The sequence below is a fragment of the Osmerus eperlanus genome, chromosome 27 (assembly GCF_963692335.1).
Source record: "Osmerus eperlanus chromosome 27, fOsmEpe2.1, whole genome shotgun sequence".
NCBI classification, from domain to species: Eukaryota; Metazoa; Chordata; class Actinopteri; order Osmeriformes; family Osmeridae; genus Osmerus; species Osmerus eperlanus.
The window spans coordinates 2,886,865-2,902,891 of NC_085044.1; the positions used below are offsets into that span (position 1 = coordinate 2,886,865).

A 16,027-nucleotide genomic window follows, 5' to 3' on the forward strand; every position below is an offset into this window, starting at 1 on the left:
GATTCTACCGTAGCCTTGGCCTACACTTAAGTACGACGCACGAGTACTTAGGCTAGATCAACAATAACACAACAGCTAGGTTAAGTGGATTCAATACATTTCTAAAACATGTCATCTCATAGTTGGCAATTAGAAGTGCTTTGTAATAGTCATTACCTCAGCATGTGCTTATTTCATTGCATGCAGTCTATAAAGAAGCATGGATCTCTACGATAATCTCGGCGTGGTTGGGGAGGGAAGCTATGGCACTGTGATGAAATGCAGACACAAGGAGAACGGCCACATCGTGGCTATAAAGAAGTTCATAGACAAAGAGGACGACAAAAATATTAAGAAGATCGTCACGAGGGAGGTCAAACTGCTGAGGGTGAGGAGAGAGGCGCAGGCGAGAGAAACTAGGCTAAAGAATGTTGCATTTTCTGTCCCTCAGTTTGATGGAGTGAAACTCCACTACTCAGCTATCATCCATGCTCTGACACAGGCCATTTCAAAGGCACAGAAGGAATATGTGTGTGTACATCTGTGTGTATACATGTGTGTGTACATCATTACTACTCCACCCCCACCTTGATGGTTCATGAACACCAGTGTGTGTGTGTGTGTGTGTGTGTTCTAACGCAGCAATTCCACCACGAGAACCTGGTGAATATGCTGGAGGTGTTCCGCTTCCGGAAGCGTCTGTACTTGGTGTTTGAGTACATGGACCGCACGGTTCTGGAGGAGCTGGAGAGCAACCCCTGGGGACTGGACCACCATAGGCTCCGCAAACACATCTTCCAGATCCTCCGAGCGGTCGAATACCTCCACGGCAACAGTGCAAGTATTGTCATAAGATAACTGTTGATCCCCAGGTGGGGAAATGAGGGTGTTACAGCAACAGAGAAACAGGCACAAATAAAGATGAGAAAATTAAGAGAACATATATCACATAATAAATCTAATTAATAAGGAATGTACATTGTTTAAAATGTATGTTTTTAGGTCATTTAAAGCTTCCAAAGTAGGTAAATAAATTAAATTTAAAAGGAATGTCATGGCTTAGAGCCTGTTGACAGATTGTGATATCTGCAAGTTTTACTATAGACATTTCTATTTATTTTTTTACGACTAATGTCTGAAGGGCTTCGCAGTTGCACTACAGATACATCGCAAATATGCACATCTATAAACGAGTCAGGCAGTTAAGACAGCCTGAGGGACGACACTTCAGCACACAGCGTTTACAACCATTCCGTCAAAATCACTGAGCGTGACAAACAAAGGTGCCTCCCGTTTGACACGTTGAGTGCTCCTGACTGTAAAAACGTCAAATTGACTTTGCAAACGGGACCAATAAACGCAGAGTCGTGTTTCCCCCAAACAGATCATTCACAGAGACATCAAACCAGAGAACGTGCTGGTGTCCAACTCTGGGGTGGTGAAGCTCTGCGACTTTGGGTTTGCGAGGACGCTGGCGCCGACCGGGGAACCCTTCACGGACTACGTAGCCACGAGGTGGTACCGAGCACCAGAGCTGCTGGTGGGAGACAAGACTTACAGCAAGTAAGGATGGCAGCTAGGGTCAGTTCAGGTGCTGGTCTGTCTCAATGTCTTGGGTTTCTCTCTTTGTCTCTCTCTCTCTCTCTCTCACTCTCTCACTCTCTCACTCAGTCTGTCTTAGCTACTTCAGTTCAGGAGCAAGTCTCTGTTTCCCTGTGTCAGGCCTGTGGATGTCTGGGCTGTGGGCTGTCTGATCATTGAGATGTCCACCAGCATGGCCTTCCTGACAGGCACCTCGGACCTCGACCAGCTCCACAAGATCGTCAGCAAAGTGGGTGAGTCAGCTGGCATGGAGGGCAGGGAGATTAGCACTTACCGGTGTGGCGTGTAGGCTTGGTAGGCAGCATCATTGGATGAACTTCACGACCTCTGTGACGACCTCTAAAGTGGTCGCTGTAATTAAAACAGTGGTCTGTTTGGACAGACTTTATCAAAAGTCCTGTCCGTTGTCCGGAGGGGCACCCAGATAAGACTGGCTGTTTCATAAAGACGGCCACTGGCCCTGCTAGGATTTCACCATTGTGGGAAAAGTAGGTCACTGAAAGACAAAAGGGTCGGCTGGATCCTTCTCTCACTCCCTCTGGAGATGAAAATGAATCTTTTCATCCTTTCATGACGGAAGGCTGGATTTGCATCCTATGCGTGGTGGGGCGGCTCTGCAAAAGCTGACCGGGGAATTGGGTCCTGTAAATAATCTTCATTAAACCCCTTTGGCATCTCGATTGTACACAATGCCACCCCCTCTAGACAAATAAGGGTCTGGAAAAAGAGAGGGGAGGAGATGAGACGAGAGGAGGAAAGGAACCAGAGTGTCTGTCTCTTGGTGTCTTCATCAGGTTCTAGCTGAGGCTAATAGCTAATGATGACTAATGGATATCCATCTCCCCTGACACTACCATTACCTCCAGAGAGAAAGCAAACTCTCTCCATCTCCCTGTCTGTCCCTCTCTCTCTCCATCCATCCATTCGCCTCTCTCTCTCTCTCTCTCTCTCTCTCTCTCTCTCTCTCTCTCTCTCTCTCTACCTCTCTTTCCCTTCCTCTTTTCAATCTCTGTCTGTTGCTCTTTCTCTCACACATAAAAGCACACACACGCTCCATATCTGTGCCAAAACCATCTATTTTTTCCATAACGCCCTTCCTGTTTCTCCCATTCATCTCTATCCTCCCCCTCCACCCCCTCTCTCTTCCCCTTTCTCTTTCTCTCACTCTCTCTCTCTTCTCCCTGCACCTCTCTCTCTCTCCACCACATCTCTCTCTCTCTCCCTGCACCTCTCTCTCTCTCCCTGCACCTCTCTCTCTCTCCACCACATCTCTCTCTCTCTCCCTGCACCTCTCTCTCTCTCCACCACATCTCTCTCTCTCTCCCTGCACCTCTCTCTCTCTCCACCACATCTCTCTCTCTCTCCCTGCACCTCTCTCTCTCTCCACCACATCTCTCTCTCTCTCCCTGCACCTCTCTCTCTCCACCACATCTCTCTGTCCTTCAGTAACAGTCCATCTGCCCCTCTCGGTGATCCGAGAGGCCTCCGAAAAACAATCGCTGTGTCGCCCTTAATATCCTCCCAGCCATGACTCAGCACTGTGGAGGCAGCCAGCAGACTGGCACAGCAGGAACACTTCCACTAGCTGTGTTGCTCATCCATGCTAACCCTCGAACAGCTGCAGGGGATGGGTTCAGCTCAGTGGTTAGAACGTCTGCCTGAAGATGACAGGCTCAAATCCCCCCCTCTGTGTGTTTCTTAGGATAAAAGCGTCTGCTAAACGAATACATGATGTACTGGACATAACTGATGACACGTTACATATGAAACTGCTCATGTCGTTATAGCTTTGCTGTCCACGTTCATCCATGTTCACACCACTATCTTGCCTGTTTGATTGTATTATTTATTTTAACAGGAACAGAGCACAAATAAAATTGCACCCACCAGAGTTAGCTAGCAGCTCATCTAAGTCATCTTGTCTCTGGGCAGGGAGACTAAAAACAATCTTCTGTTCTCTCGTGCTTCCTGCCGGGCAGGACCTCTGACCTGCCACCAGCTGGACCTGTACTTCCAGAACCCCAGCTTCGCCATGGCAACCCTGCCTGAGGCCGAGCCCTCCAGAGACCCACGCAGGAAGTACCACAAGCTTCACCCCCTGGTGGCAGAGATAGTGGATGTGAGTCCCGCTCATTAAGCTGGCGGACTGTTTATAATCACGATGTAATGTAGTCATTTGGCACATGGTTTTTGAAAGGGATGGGGTCGGGGCGGGGTTGAGCGTTCTCGAGAGGTTGCATGTTTAATTTGTTGCACTGGATAAAAGCTTCTGTTAAACTAATACGTTATTATTAACTCGATGGTGGTCAGTGTAACCTCTATCTAAAGTGTTGCTCACGGCGCTGTTCCTGTGTCGACACGTTTGATCCAATGAGCCGATGATTTTGTTGTTGTTGTTGTTGTTGTTTCAGACATGCCTCCAGATAGATCCGTCAGACAGGATGACCTGCTGCCAGATACTGGGACACCGCTACTTCACCAAGGACCAATTCCCTGAGAGGTGGGCATCTCCACATCACGATGGGTGGGGTGGAGAGAGAGAGCGGGGGGGGAGAGGGAGGGAAAGAGAGAGGGGGGGGGAAAGAGAGAGTGGGGGAGAGGGTTGGGGGGGAGAGAGAGAGGGGGGGAGAGGAGAGAGAGGGGGGGGGGGAAGAGAGAGTGGGGGAGAGGGGCGGGGGGAGAGAGAGGGGGGGGGGGGGGAGGGGGTGGAGAGAGGGGGGGAGAGCGAGGGAGAGAGAGAGAGGGGGGAGGGAGAGAGAGAGGGGGGGGGAGAAAGAGAGAGAGGGGGGGAGGGAGAAAGAGAGAGAGAGGGGGGGGAGACAGAGAGAGAGGACATTTGAGTCACGCGCAGTTTCAGCCTCAGGACTCATGAACCATCATTACATGCAGAGGACATGGTGTTCCGTACAGCCATGATACCTGACCCTGTACGTCCACAGGTGTGTCTGATTCATCATTCAGGACTCGACTGGCGGACACCCCCAGGGGGTGTCCTGGCACCTCACACCTCTGTCCTGCTGCGTTTTTTGATCTTTATGTCGGGCGTAGAGAGAGAGAGAGGGGGGGGGGGGCGTTCCCCTCACCATGACCGTGTGTTTTCTACTTCAGAAAGACGTTGTTGTTTTGGTTGCTCTCTCACGGCAGGTTCATCCCTGAGATCCAGGCTCTTCTGGAGAAGGACGCCAGGGTAAACAACATGCCCCGGAGCCCCTCCAGCCTGCTGCAGAAAGAGCTCGCTACAGACACCTCCCCCAACTCCAGGAGACAATGGAAGGTACTGTGAACCAAAACAAGCCCCTCGGGTGAAGAAATGGTCTGTTGCCAATTGTGTGTGTGGGTGTGTGTGTGTATGCACCTGCGTGACCTTTAAACACACCCCTAAGATAGATACATGTAATATATAATGTGATATTATATGATAAGAGCGTCTGCTAAATGACTAAATGACTAAATGTAAATGATAAGGATACTTTTCTTGATGTGTGCGGGCGTCTTTAAGGAGCCAGAGAAGCAGAGGGGTGGGAAGAAGGAGAAGCCGTTCCGGGCGGCCAGGAGGCCAGAGAGGAAGGTGGCCGACAGCCCCATGATCCAGACCAGGGCCTCCACCCCAGAGCCCCCCTTGGACAAGGCCTCCACCCCAGCCACCATCACCATGCCCCCCATCAACACCTCCAACTACCGGTACACCACAGGACACTCCTGCCAGGATCTCATCAAGGCCAGGTCTGTCACCCAGGCTTGGACGACCACAGCTGGCTTGGGTGACATAAACCCAGCTGGCGTCATAACATGCTGGCTAGCTATCTGTTCCTACGCTGCTGACGCGTTGTTCGTCCTCCGTCCAGCAGGGGCAGCGTGACGCCCCGGTGCCGCTGCGCGTGCCGCTGTGCGTGCAGGAAGGCCAAGCGGCTCCCCAGCCCAGCTGACCCGGCCGGGGGAACCAGCCTGGAGCCTGAAGACAACTCCTCTCAGGTGCAACTGACCTCTGACCCCTGCTCTGCCTGCAAAAGACCAGGGAGGTTTAGTCTTGTGGTGTTGGTAGGGGGGGGGGAAGGGGGTCTCCACAGTTCGCTCCTTCAGTCAGTCACCCGCAAACCAGATTTCATGCAGTTAACCCCCCCCCACCCCTGGCAAGACAGAGATCCTCTTCAGAGTCCAGCTTGGATGTTGTCTGTGTGGTTGTTGGAGGGTGAGGCCTCTATAAGGCTGGCTGGGGCTCTGCCAAGTCCTCTGGCGTTGTTTCCATGGCTACTATGGCCTGAGTGACTTAGCTCTCAGATATGTTGCGGTTTGGGAGAATCTCACTGGGAGCGTTCAGGAGAACAGAACAGGAACAGAACAGGGAGTTGGGAGAGAGCCACGTGCATTGGAACCTTAGTGTAAAAACATGCTGTTTGTTTACTGCAATTGTCAGTCTCCTCAAAGCAGTGAATGAGTAATTAGTAAATGGGACTATACTAAGTATACTGTAACCAAGTATACTTTTTTTATTTGTGTTTCATTGACGCGATGGATTGCCACACCCTGCAGCAAGTGGAGCTGACCTGCCTGGCAAAGAAAAAAGTAATGTCTGTCAGGGACCTGCGATTCCCTGGACTTCCTGTCCACCGCCACCAGGTGGAGCTCAAGCTCTCAGATGGTAAACGCAGTTGCTATGGTTTCTCATCCTCCAGCCAGATGTCCTAATAATATCCATCCACCATTGTGCTTTTATGCATGTAGGGCCTGCAGAGCTGCAGGGGCAGTTAGGGATCCCTCAACAACAAACTATTTTGATTCCTCCAAAGGGTTTCAGGGGCCGAAAAAAGACCTCACACCCAGAGACTAATATAAACTGTGGGGCCTCTGGTGAGCTGCTATGAGCAAGTCACGAGGGGGGGGGGGGTCACCTCTGGTGCAGCCTGCCAGGTTGGGGCGACGCCCAGGTGCAGAGACAAAAGAGGCCCTGCGATCCAGGAGGTTGGATTCATCATCTGTTTGTTTGTTTGTGGTTTGGGAGGTTATATGATGTGGTTATCTGGAAGGGAATAGAATGGAAGTACGGATTGTTGGTTGCCGGCTTGACTGAGAAGTGTAAAGACCGAAACTGGGCATTGTTTGTGTCTGATAGTCAAATGAAAAGACAAAAAATATATAGAGAAAAATTAATTTACTTCCTCTACATCCTCATCCATTCATCCACTCATCCCTTCATCCCTCCGCTTTCATCCAGACGGGCGACCCTGTGACCAATTTCTGACTGACTAATTAATTAACAAAGATGAAAATGCAATTTATGTGTGTGCCTCTTTCCTGGTCTTTGATGGTCTGTCTGTCCGCTGGGGGACAGTGTGTTGAGTTATGGAAATGTGTGGGTGACATTGTGGAGCTGGGGGCTGTGTCTAAGCGTGTTAGGCTTTTGTTTTGTGTTTTTTGTCAAAACAGGCAAGGTTGTGTCAGCCACAGCCTCACACACACACGCAAACACACCCCATGTCTGCATGCACCCACACACAAACACGTACATAATCTAGCACACATGTACATATTCTAGCACACACAGACATACATGCATAAACATACACAAACACACACATGCACACATAAGCATAGACACACAAACACACACATGATTACACACAAACGCGCACACACACACATAGTGACATTCTCGTCTGGTATTTTGGTTACAGTCAAGCCTGCCAAGCATTCGAGGAAAGAGCAGAGCAAAGAAGATTCCAGAATACCTTCATTATTGTCTTTCGATTTCCCAGACCAAGGCAGTAAGTAGGTACGTATCTGACAAGGAGACAGGCTGGTGCTGTTAGAATGATCCCATTACCTGCTCTCTCAAAAGTAAAGCAAACTGCCATTCTATAACGGTAAAACCCCATGGAAACGTTCTAGAACAAAGTTTGAAGTCAATATTGTTGCCATGTTTTGTTTTTTCAGGTTCTGAAAAAGCAACTCGGATGAGCTGCGCCGTCCTGTTAATCTGACAATAAACTCAGTGATCAAACACTGAACATATATAGAAAATCGCTGCTGACAATAAATGTTCTGGATACGTTTCCAGTTTGATGCAGTGCTTTCTTACGTAGCTGCAACCAACATTTTTTTATTTATTATTATGAATAAAGAAATCTCCCACCTTTGAAATGTCTAAATATTTCTAAATACTTTGTAAATAATCAGTTTTGTCATTGGGAAATTATTTATTTTTATCAATATTAAACAAAGCGACATTTACGCATTAATACGTATTTATTTTGGTCTTTGTGATCAGAGGTGATATGTAGACTACAGCCAACCAACAAGTGGAGTTAAAAACTTTTATCCAGGAATGTGTCCATATCTACTGTACAGCTATACTCATCTCCGCCACTGCGTGGCTTTTCAAAGGAGACCAATAAAAAGGCAGAGATTTCTTTGGGCCGACCAATCACACGGCAGCATTTGTCGGTCTTGTCACTCTATTTCTAGAGGAGCGGCAGAGGGTGGGATGCACAGACAGCTGACGTCTTCAGTATCCGCATATTTCAGTCAATTTTCCCCTTTCAGTCTTCTTAGACAAAAGTATCTGGATGCTGCCGGTTGATTTATGCATCTCTTAACAGTTGCCAGTTAAGACCGGGTTCGGCGTATTCGGAAGAATTTAGAGAAGTTGTTTTTCTCTCGATCGAATCACTGTACATTACCGCTCTATCTAGTGTCAGAAATGGACGAAAAGGTGTTTACGAAGGAAATTGATTTGTGGATTGAACAACTCAACGAATGCAAACAGTTGTCAGAGAACCAAGTCAAAACACTTTGTGAGAAGGTAAGAGTTATGAGTTTGAAACTCTAAAGTAGACAATCATAAATTCAGAGAATATAGCCTAGTTGTCATCACCTGGCAGTCAGTTAGGTCAAAGTTACAAACTTTTCCATAGGTAAACAAGCGATTCGGATCATTCCATATACTTCGGTAACTGTTAAAAACTATAAGTCATTCTGTTTTCGGGAATGATATTCGTAGTATCACAGTGTAGCTTTTCCAGACCTTCTATAACCAGACATTCTTAAAATGGCGTCTGTGTGGTGTGACATTTCACTGAACACTTTTTGAAAGATGTGAGATTTAAATGTTCCTTAATACTGCCTTTTTGGGTTACACATCTTGGAGGGCATTTCATTTAGAAATGAATAGTAACTTATTGGGTAGTTGGGTTAGCTTTGGAGTGTATTGGTACAACAGCAACTTCGTGACAGGCAACTAGGGAGAATGCAAACCACATACCAAGTTTACTACCAACTAATTAAACTTCACTGGGAGTGCCTCTAGGAAGAAATATGCTCACATCCGGATACTACACAATTTACAATTTAATAACAGCAAATGTAGACTTTCTCTGTTGATATGGAAATGCCCACAGATAGTATGGACTTAATGAAGAACATGAAACCTCAAAGTTGCTTTGGACTGAAGCAGGAGACATGAGCACTAAAGTAAAATAACTGTCAATCTTAGCGACATAGTGGTGCAAAGCAGTGTCACAGCATGACAGGCTCTCACTGTAAACAGGAGAGGGCCACAACTAGGTCAAACTGAACTTCTCCTCATTATCCAATCTGGACAGAGCTGGTGGTATGTATGTCAGAGGCCCAGACAAGGCCACTGCCCAGCACTGCTGCTTGTGGGACTTCAGTCTGTGTGGGTCTGAGCTGGGATTTGACCCCAATCTCTCCTGACAGCCTTTTTTACTACACAGACGGTGCACTGTGGCACTAAGTTCCCAGGCTTAAGAGTTGTCTGCACGTAACCTCGATTTGTTTACTGTAAATCCATCCTCAGCGGGTTGTTGCTTACAGTAGGCCACTCCATCCAGGGTCCAAGCAGAGCACCAGATACATCAGAGCTCTTGACAACAACAGCATCATCATGTTAATGTAAACTATGACCGCACCATTGCCCTGAAAACATACAGGTAACCTAAGAAAATGACACCGGTTGCTGTTATACGTTGGGTGACTCTCCCTAATGGGATCAGATGTGAGGGTTTTCCAGAAGGCTTGTTATGATGCATTCCAGAATGGTAGGTATGATGTGTTCCAGAATAGTAGTTATAATGTGTTCCAGAATGGTTGTTAGTGATGTGTTCCAGAATGGTTGTTAGTGATGTGTTCCAGAATGGTTGTTAGTGATGTGTTCCAGAATGGTTGTTAGGGATGTGTTCCAGAATGGTTGTTAGGGATGTGTTCCAACGCAGAAGGGTGAAGAGGTCCCATCCCCCCTGTGTCGGACTGATTTATTCAGCAGAATGCGTTGCCATGGTATAAATAGCCCCGGATGGGATTGATTCTGTCTTGCATCATCACATTGTTGCTAGGCGACGTGACTAAGTGAACAGTGGCGTTCAGACAGGCTTTCTGTTCTGGAGCCAGCGGTTTGAGGAAGGTAAATGTGAACTTTCAATTACAATAATACAAATCTACATTCTGAAAGAGCTTGGAGACTTGGAGAGCTTGTTTCTAACTCTGGGGAGAAGTGTGTTCAATTGACATCCTTTCTAGTGCTAGGGGGCGAGACTAAAAATGCAATTTCTGTTTGTGAGCTAAGCTAAAACATCTCTTACACGACATGGTGTTTTATAGATGCCTAGTTTCAGCGGCTTGTTGTGATCTCAGGTCAGCTGTTCGTGGTGGTGTGTCACCTGATCATGCCATAACTACAAATCTGATGATTCAGCCATCGGCCCGGGAACAGGAGAGTTGTTTAGTTCAGTCATCATGAGGTCATAATTGAACCCTTCCTAGATAAGTGAGCCCCATTTCTTTAGTTTAACAGCAGCCGCTCCCCGTGGAACCATGTGACCATGGGGATGATTTGCCACGGGCCAATTGATGACTTAACACAGTCAGCAAGTGTTCTGTTTACCCTGTGATGTCACAGTAGGCTTAAGGTTCCAAGAGGGGGAAGGTTTGTGAAGTCATTCATTGACCAGAGTAGTATCCATGTAGACTGCAGCAAATAGCAGATGGCTCAGGTCAGCAGCGTCTAAAGTGACTTGAGAACTGATATATAACACCCCCAAGACAAGTGGGCAATTCCTAGAACGAGGACTTTGTCACTTTCTTTTTTTTTCCTTTTTCTATTTCCAACCTGTGTATGAGACTTTCAGAGTGCTTGGTTGGTTGGGACGGGTAGGGACAGGGACAGGGGTGCTTTGAAAGGCCTGCCATGCGTCATGTGTCATGGCGTGGAGAGAGGGGATTGTTTGGAAGCGTATGTAGGTCATCGCTGGCCTGGCCTGGTCAGGAGCGCTGAGTCGCCCATCTGGCTCTGGGGCGTGCTCACACACACATCCTCTGTGCCCCTGTCTCTCTCTCTTCTTTTGCTCTACATCTGTCTATCGATTCCTCGTGCGCTTTGTCTCACCCCACACCTCCACCCCTCCTTTCCTCATCCTGCCCTAGTCAGAGGGCAACCTGGGTCTAACTCGCAAACTAAACCGAGCTCTCTCCTCATTCATCTTCTCATTCCTCTCCTCAGTCATCTCCTCTCCTCATTCCTCTCCTCATTCATCTCCTCTCCTCATTCCTCTCCTGCTGTGTTACAGTGGATCAGTGCTCTTCAAAGCTCCCCTGACTCCTTCCACCTCTGATCCATATCCACACCCACAGACAGACAGCCTGGCCAACTCATGCCCCTTAAAATGAGAGCCACCAGGTAAACATTTGTTTAAGGCTCAGGCCTTAGTGTGAGAGAGACAGACGGAGAGAGAGAGAGGGAGAGAGAGAGGGAGAGAGAGAGGGAGAGAGAGGGAGAGAGAGGGAGAGAGAGAGGGAGAGAGAGAGGGAGAGAGAGAGGGAGAGAGAGAGGGAGAGGGAGAGAGAGAGGGAGAGGGAGAGAGAGAGGGAGAGAGAGAGGGAGAGAGAGAGGGAGAGAGAGAGAGGGAGAGAGAGAGGGAGGGAGAGGGAGAGATGTATTGGCAACAAACACGATCGTCCAGTTCATTCACGCGTGTGTTCACCAACGACGACACTCCCTGTTCTTAGCGACTCAAGAGTCTTTCTGAGAAAAATCAACAAACTCTCCACCAACACACCAGAGGGACAGTCCTACCCCAGGGAGCCCTGCATCCTGTGACCCCACCAGCTCACCAGGGATCTCTACCCCCCAACTCTTATGCATTTACAATCTCTCATTCGAACCGGGGGGGGGGGGGAACATTCCTGACCTTTGACCGTTGAAACACAGACTCCTGGTACACACACCCTGCAGGCTGGACACCAAGCAGAAGGAGAGGACGAGGAGATGCACTGGCCTTTCTTAGCTCAGTGGCGCTTCGCTATCAAGGAGGTTCAAAGTTCAAATCGCCCCCTGGTTCGCCGCGTTGCATAAAAGCTTCTGGCCAAATGAACACACAGTATTACGATCATCAGGGAGTCAGATGGCTGAGCGGTTAGGAAGTCGGGCTATTAATCAGAAGGTTGTCGGTTCGATTCCCGGCCGAGCAAAATGACGTTGTGTCCTTGGGCGAGGCTCTTCACCCTACTCGCTTTGGGGGGAATGTCCCTGAACTTACTGTAAGTCACTCTGGATAAGAGCGTCTGCTAAATGACTAAATGTAAATTATTCGGATGATATCATCTCTCCCTGCTCCCCCCCAGGCTAAGGAGATCCTGACCAAGGAGTGCAACGTGCAGGAGGTCCGATGTCCGGTCACGGTGTGCGGGGACGTCCACGGCCAGTTCCATGACCTGATGGAGCTGTTCCGGATCGGGGGGAAATCCCCTGACACCAATTACCTCTTCATGGGGGACTACGTGGACCGGGGGTACTACTCTGTGGAGACGGTCACACTCCTGGTGGCTCTCAAGGTGAGTGGACGGCCAATTGCTGGGACCCTAGGGGACGGCGTTACACGGTTATTGTCGCATGTGACGATGTGATACAGGAGTTATCGTTGCACTGGACGATGTTATACGGTAGTTGAGATGTTATTGCTGTTGCACCGTGCCTGGGAGCTGAGATAAGGTCACTGAGCCTGGTAAATACAGACCCTTGACTGTGACCACCAAAATATCCTTGATCTACTGGTGTATGTTCTATATCCGTTATTTGTTTAGCCTTCGCTATGTAACTGACACGTGAAGAGGCTTCAATACCACGGATTAATGCGTGTTCAGACCAGAGTAGCTCCTCTCATATACTGAGGGGAGGGTATTTTTAGACCTGTGTACTGGGTTTTGCCTTTATCCCAGGTGAGGTACAGGGAGCGCATCACGATCCTGCGGGGGAACCACGAGTCGCGTCAGATCACGCAGGTGTACGGCTTCTACGACGAGTGCCTGAGGAAGTACGGCAACGCCAGCGTGTGGAAGTACTTCACCGACCTGTTTGACTACCTGCCCCTCACCGCCCTCGTAGACACGCAGGTAGTATACACGCTGTCTCTGTTCCAGACTACGAGCACATTAACCCTTGTGTTATCTTCGGGTCATTCTGACCCATCAGTCATTGTGACCCACCGTCGTATTGCGACAAATTTACCGCATACAAAGACAAAGTGAAGCATTTTCTTTTAACAGCTAGGCTGTCTCAGACCCCCCACATTGCAAAGGTTAAAAGAAAATTATTTTAATTTGTTTTTGTATTGGGTAAAATTGGGTAAACACAACGATGGTTCGTTATGAACCTTTGGGTCATGTGACCCGAAGGCAGCACGAGGGTTAAAAAGAGATTGTGAGGAAATTAGGATTTAGGCGGGAAAATATTTTGGGGGAAAAATATATTATTAATAGGTTTTAAGATTGATTCATGTGAAAACGTCCTGTTCATCCAAATTTCCTGTTTGAATTTAGTAGTGACCTCTGACCTCTGTTCTCCTCAGATCTTCTGTCTCCATGGAGGTCTGTCCCCGTCCATAGACACGCTGGATCACATCCGAGCCCTGGACCGCCTCCAGGAAGTCCCGCACGAGGTATACGACTCATTTCCTCCCGGCAACACCGGCTCTGCCAATCACATCGACATGCTAGACTGGAAGTTAAGAAGACGCACATCTGACTCTCCTTCACCTCATCTCCCTTACCTCTCTTCCCTCCCGTCCTCCAGGGCCCCATGTGTGACCTGCTGTGGTCTGACCCAGATGACCGGGGCGGCTGGGGCATCTCTCCCCGGGGGGCAGGCTACACCTTCGGCCAGGACATCTCCGAGACCTTCAACCACGCCAACCGGCTCACCCTAGTGTCCCGCGCCCACCAGCTGGTCATGGAGGTGAGGTCTGGGGCCCGCGCCACGCCTGATGGGCCTTCATGAGGCCTTATATTGGGCTCTCTATCCCTCTACGGGGTCTCTTTCTCCCTCCTGGAGGTCTCTATGGGGCCTCTATACCTCCTATGGAGCCCATTTAATGGGGGGCCTCTATGGGGATTATATGAATCGATATAGATATCAGCTGCTCTGTTGGCCAGCAAACAGATGTTTGTGTTAGTAGTTAGTAAGTTGGGTTTAACTGGGTTGACCTGGTGTTCTCTCCTCTATACTGGAGATATCACATGACTCAGTGGTTTCCGATTTTCTGCCAACTCCTTTCTGTCTTGTCTGTCACCAGGGTTACAACTGGTGTCACGAGAGGAACGTGGTCACGATTTTCAGCGCCCCCAACTACTGTTATCGCTGCGGTAACCAGGCTGCTATTATGGAACTGGATGACACCCTCAAATACTCTTTGTAAGTGTTCTAGAGGGCTGATGTCCATCCCTGAAGCTGCTACTTGATGACACGTTACGCTGCCAGCACTGTGCTGAATGTGTGTACTTAAATCACATGGGCTCAGAGGAGGAGGATGAAGAGGATAAACAAAATAAGTGATGATAATTTTAAAATGATGACTCATGAAAAATGATTTGGAGTGTGAAGATGCACCATAGACTTCTCAGGGAAATTACTGATATACTGTGTTCTTTCCTCCCACCCCCTCCAACCACCCTCTCCCTCCTCCTCTCCCTCTCTCCCTCTCTCCCCCTCTTCTCCCTGTCTCCCCCTCCTCTCCCTCTCTCCGCCTCGACTCCCTCTCCTCTCCCTGTCTCCCCCACAGCCTGCAGTTCGACCCTGCTCCTCGTAGAGGAGAACCCCACGTCACCCGACGAACCCCGGACTACTTCCTGTAAACTCATACTACTTCCTGTGTGCCCATACTACTTCCTGTAAAACCCGGACTACTTCCTGTATGCCCACACTACTCCCTGTAAACACTCCCCTGGTTTGTATAGTCCCCTATCTCCACAATGTCCTCCAGTACCTTCAGCATCCTGACACCCAGGACGTCCAGCCTGGGCGACACCGTAACCGTGACAACGTACAAAATCTACGATTCACACCAAGAGGCTGTTTAGAAGCCGAATGAAAGCCCCTGTGCACATGGACCAAAGGGTGTGTGCCATATTGACTGTTGAGATGGTGAAGACTCCTGGTGAAGAACACCACGGTGGAGATGTAAACAATTATTTCACAGCTTCCTGTGCTGGTCTTCTTGGTCCATCCCAAGATGAGAAAGCACAATTGAAGCTATCCAACTGTTTCTATCCAATGTACCATTGCTTTTAAATCCCTTCATTTTCAGATTCTCTAAATCTGAGAGATGAGTTTTATTTTTTAAGCGGAAGCATTGTAATATAAGTCAGAAGAAGCTGGAGACTTTCATACCAAAAGGTTTTCTTTGTTGTCTTTTATTTTGAGTGACTCAAACTATTTTTATTCAGGGTCTTGTCAAATGCACTACACATACACTATCTTCTGATATATACCGGACAGCAAATATATATTCCATGGTTGAAATCACACTCACTTCCTCATCTTAGATGACGATGTCTGTATTGACGGATCCAAAATAAAAATAAATGCTCCTTTACCAAGTGTACTGTGTTCCTCCACCTGTTTCTATGACTTCACTTGCTATGCATACAAACAAACATCCCTATCGCATTGTACAATTAACGATCTGGGGCCGTATTCACAAAACTAAATGTATTCACCAAAAGTAGCTCCAAACTTGCCGATTTCTTAGAAACTCCAAAAGAGAGGTGAGGAGAGGAGGAACAAACAAAAACAAAAGGTTGCGTCCTCCCTCTCCCTCCTTCAGCTGCACTTCCTCCTCAAGCCACCAGAGAGAGCCATAAGTCCCCTAGGTGGCAGAGGCAGCGATGGACAGTGGAGAGTAAGTGACTGTCAACAAGTGACGTGAAGAAGCAAAGGTAGAGAGAGAGAAAAGAGAGGTCCTTAAAGGCCATCTCTCCAATATGAACCTCCAGGCCCAGCCAAGGACCCCTACCTCTCACCCAGTCCTGGTTATTCCAAGCCCCTACCCCTTCCTCCTCACCACACGGCCTCCATGTTCAGGAGAAGTCAGGGAGGTCAGGGCCCATCGCCATCTCCTACTATACTGAACACCTGGAGCTGTAATGTGGAGTGTGTTTGGCT

The 16,027-nt window shown here is 48.5% G+C and overlaps 2 protein-coding genes across 2 annotated transcripts; both read left to right on the forward strand.

The window, feature by feature from the left end:
- Positions 1 to 174: 174 nt before the first annotated feature.
- LOC134013799 (cyclin-dependent kinase-like 3) lies at positions 175 to 7,702 on the forward strand. The gene is made up of 12 exons (XM_062453520.1): positions 175 to 367; positions 622 to 816; positions 1,364 to 1,542; positions 1,702 to 1,814; positions 3,561 to 3,700; positions 3,993 to 4,081; positions 4,726 to 4,855; positions 5,081 to 5,304; positions 5,427 to 5,553; positions 6,112 to 6,220; positions 7,254 to 7,351; positions 7,513 to 7,702. The coding sequence occupies exons 1-11, from the start codon at positions 200 to 202 to the stop codon at positions 7,349 to 7,351; spliced, it is 1,572 nt and encodes a 523-aa protein (XP_062309504.1). The 5' UTR covers positions 175 to 199; the 3' UTR covers positions 7,513 to 7,702.
- Positions 7,703 to 8,028: 326 nt separating this feature from the next.
- On the forward strand, positions 8,029 to 15,463 carry LOC134013588 (serine/threonine-protein phosphatase 2A catalytic subunit alpha isoform-like). The gene is made up of 7 exons (XM_062453107.1): positions 8,029 to 8,380; positions 12,214 to 12,423; positions 12,808 to 12,981; positions 13,437 to 13,526; positions 13,661 to 13,822; positions 14,160 to 14,278; positions 14,646 to 15,463. The coding sequence occupies exons 1-7, from the start codon at positions 8,279 to 8,281 to the stop codon at positions 14,716 to 14,718; spliced, it is 930 nt and encodes a 309-aa protein (XP_062309091.1). The 5' UTR covers positions 8,029 to 8,278; the 3' UTR covers positions 14,719 to 15,463.
- Positions 15,464 to 16,027: the final 564 nt, after the last annotated feature.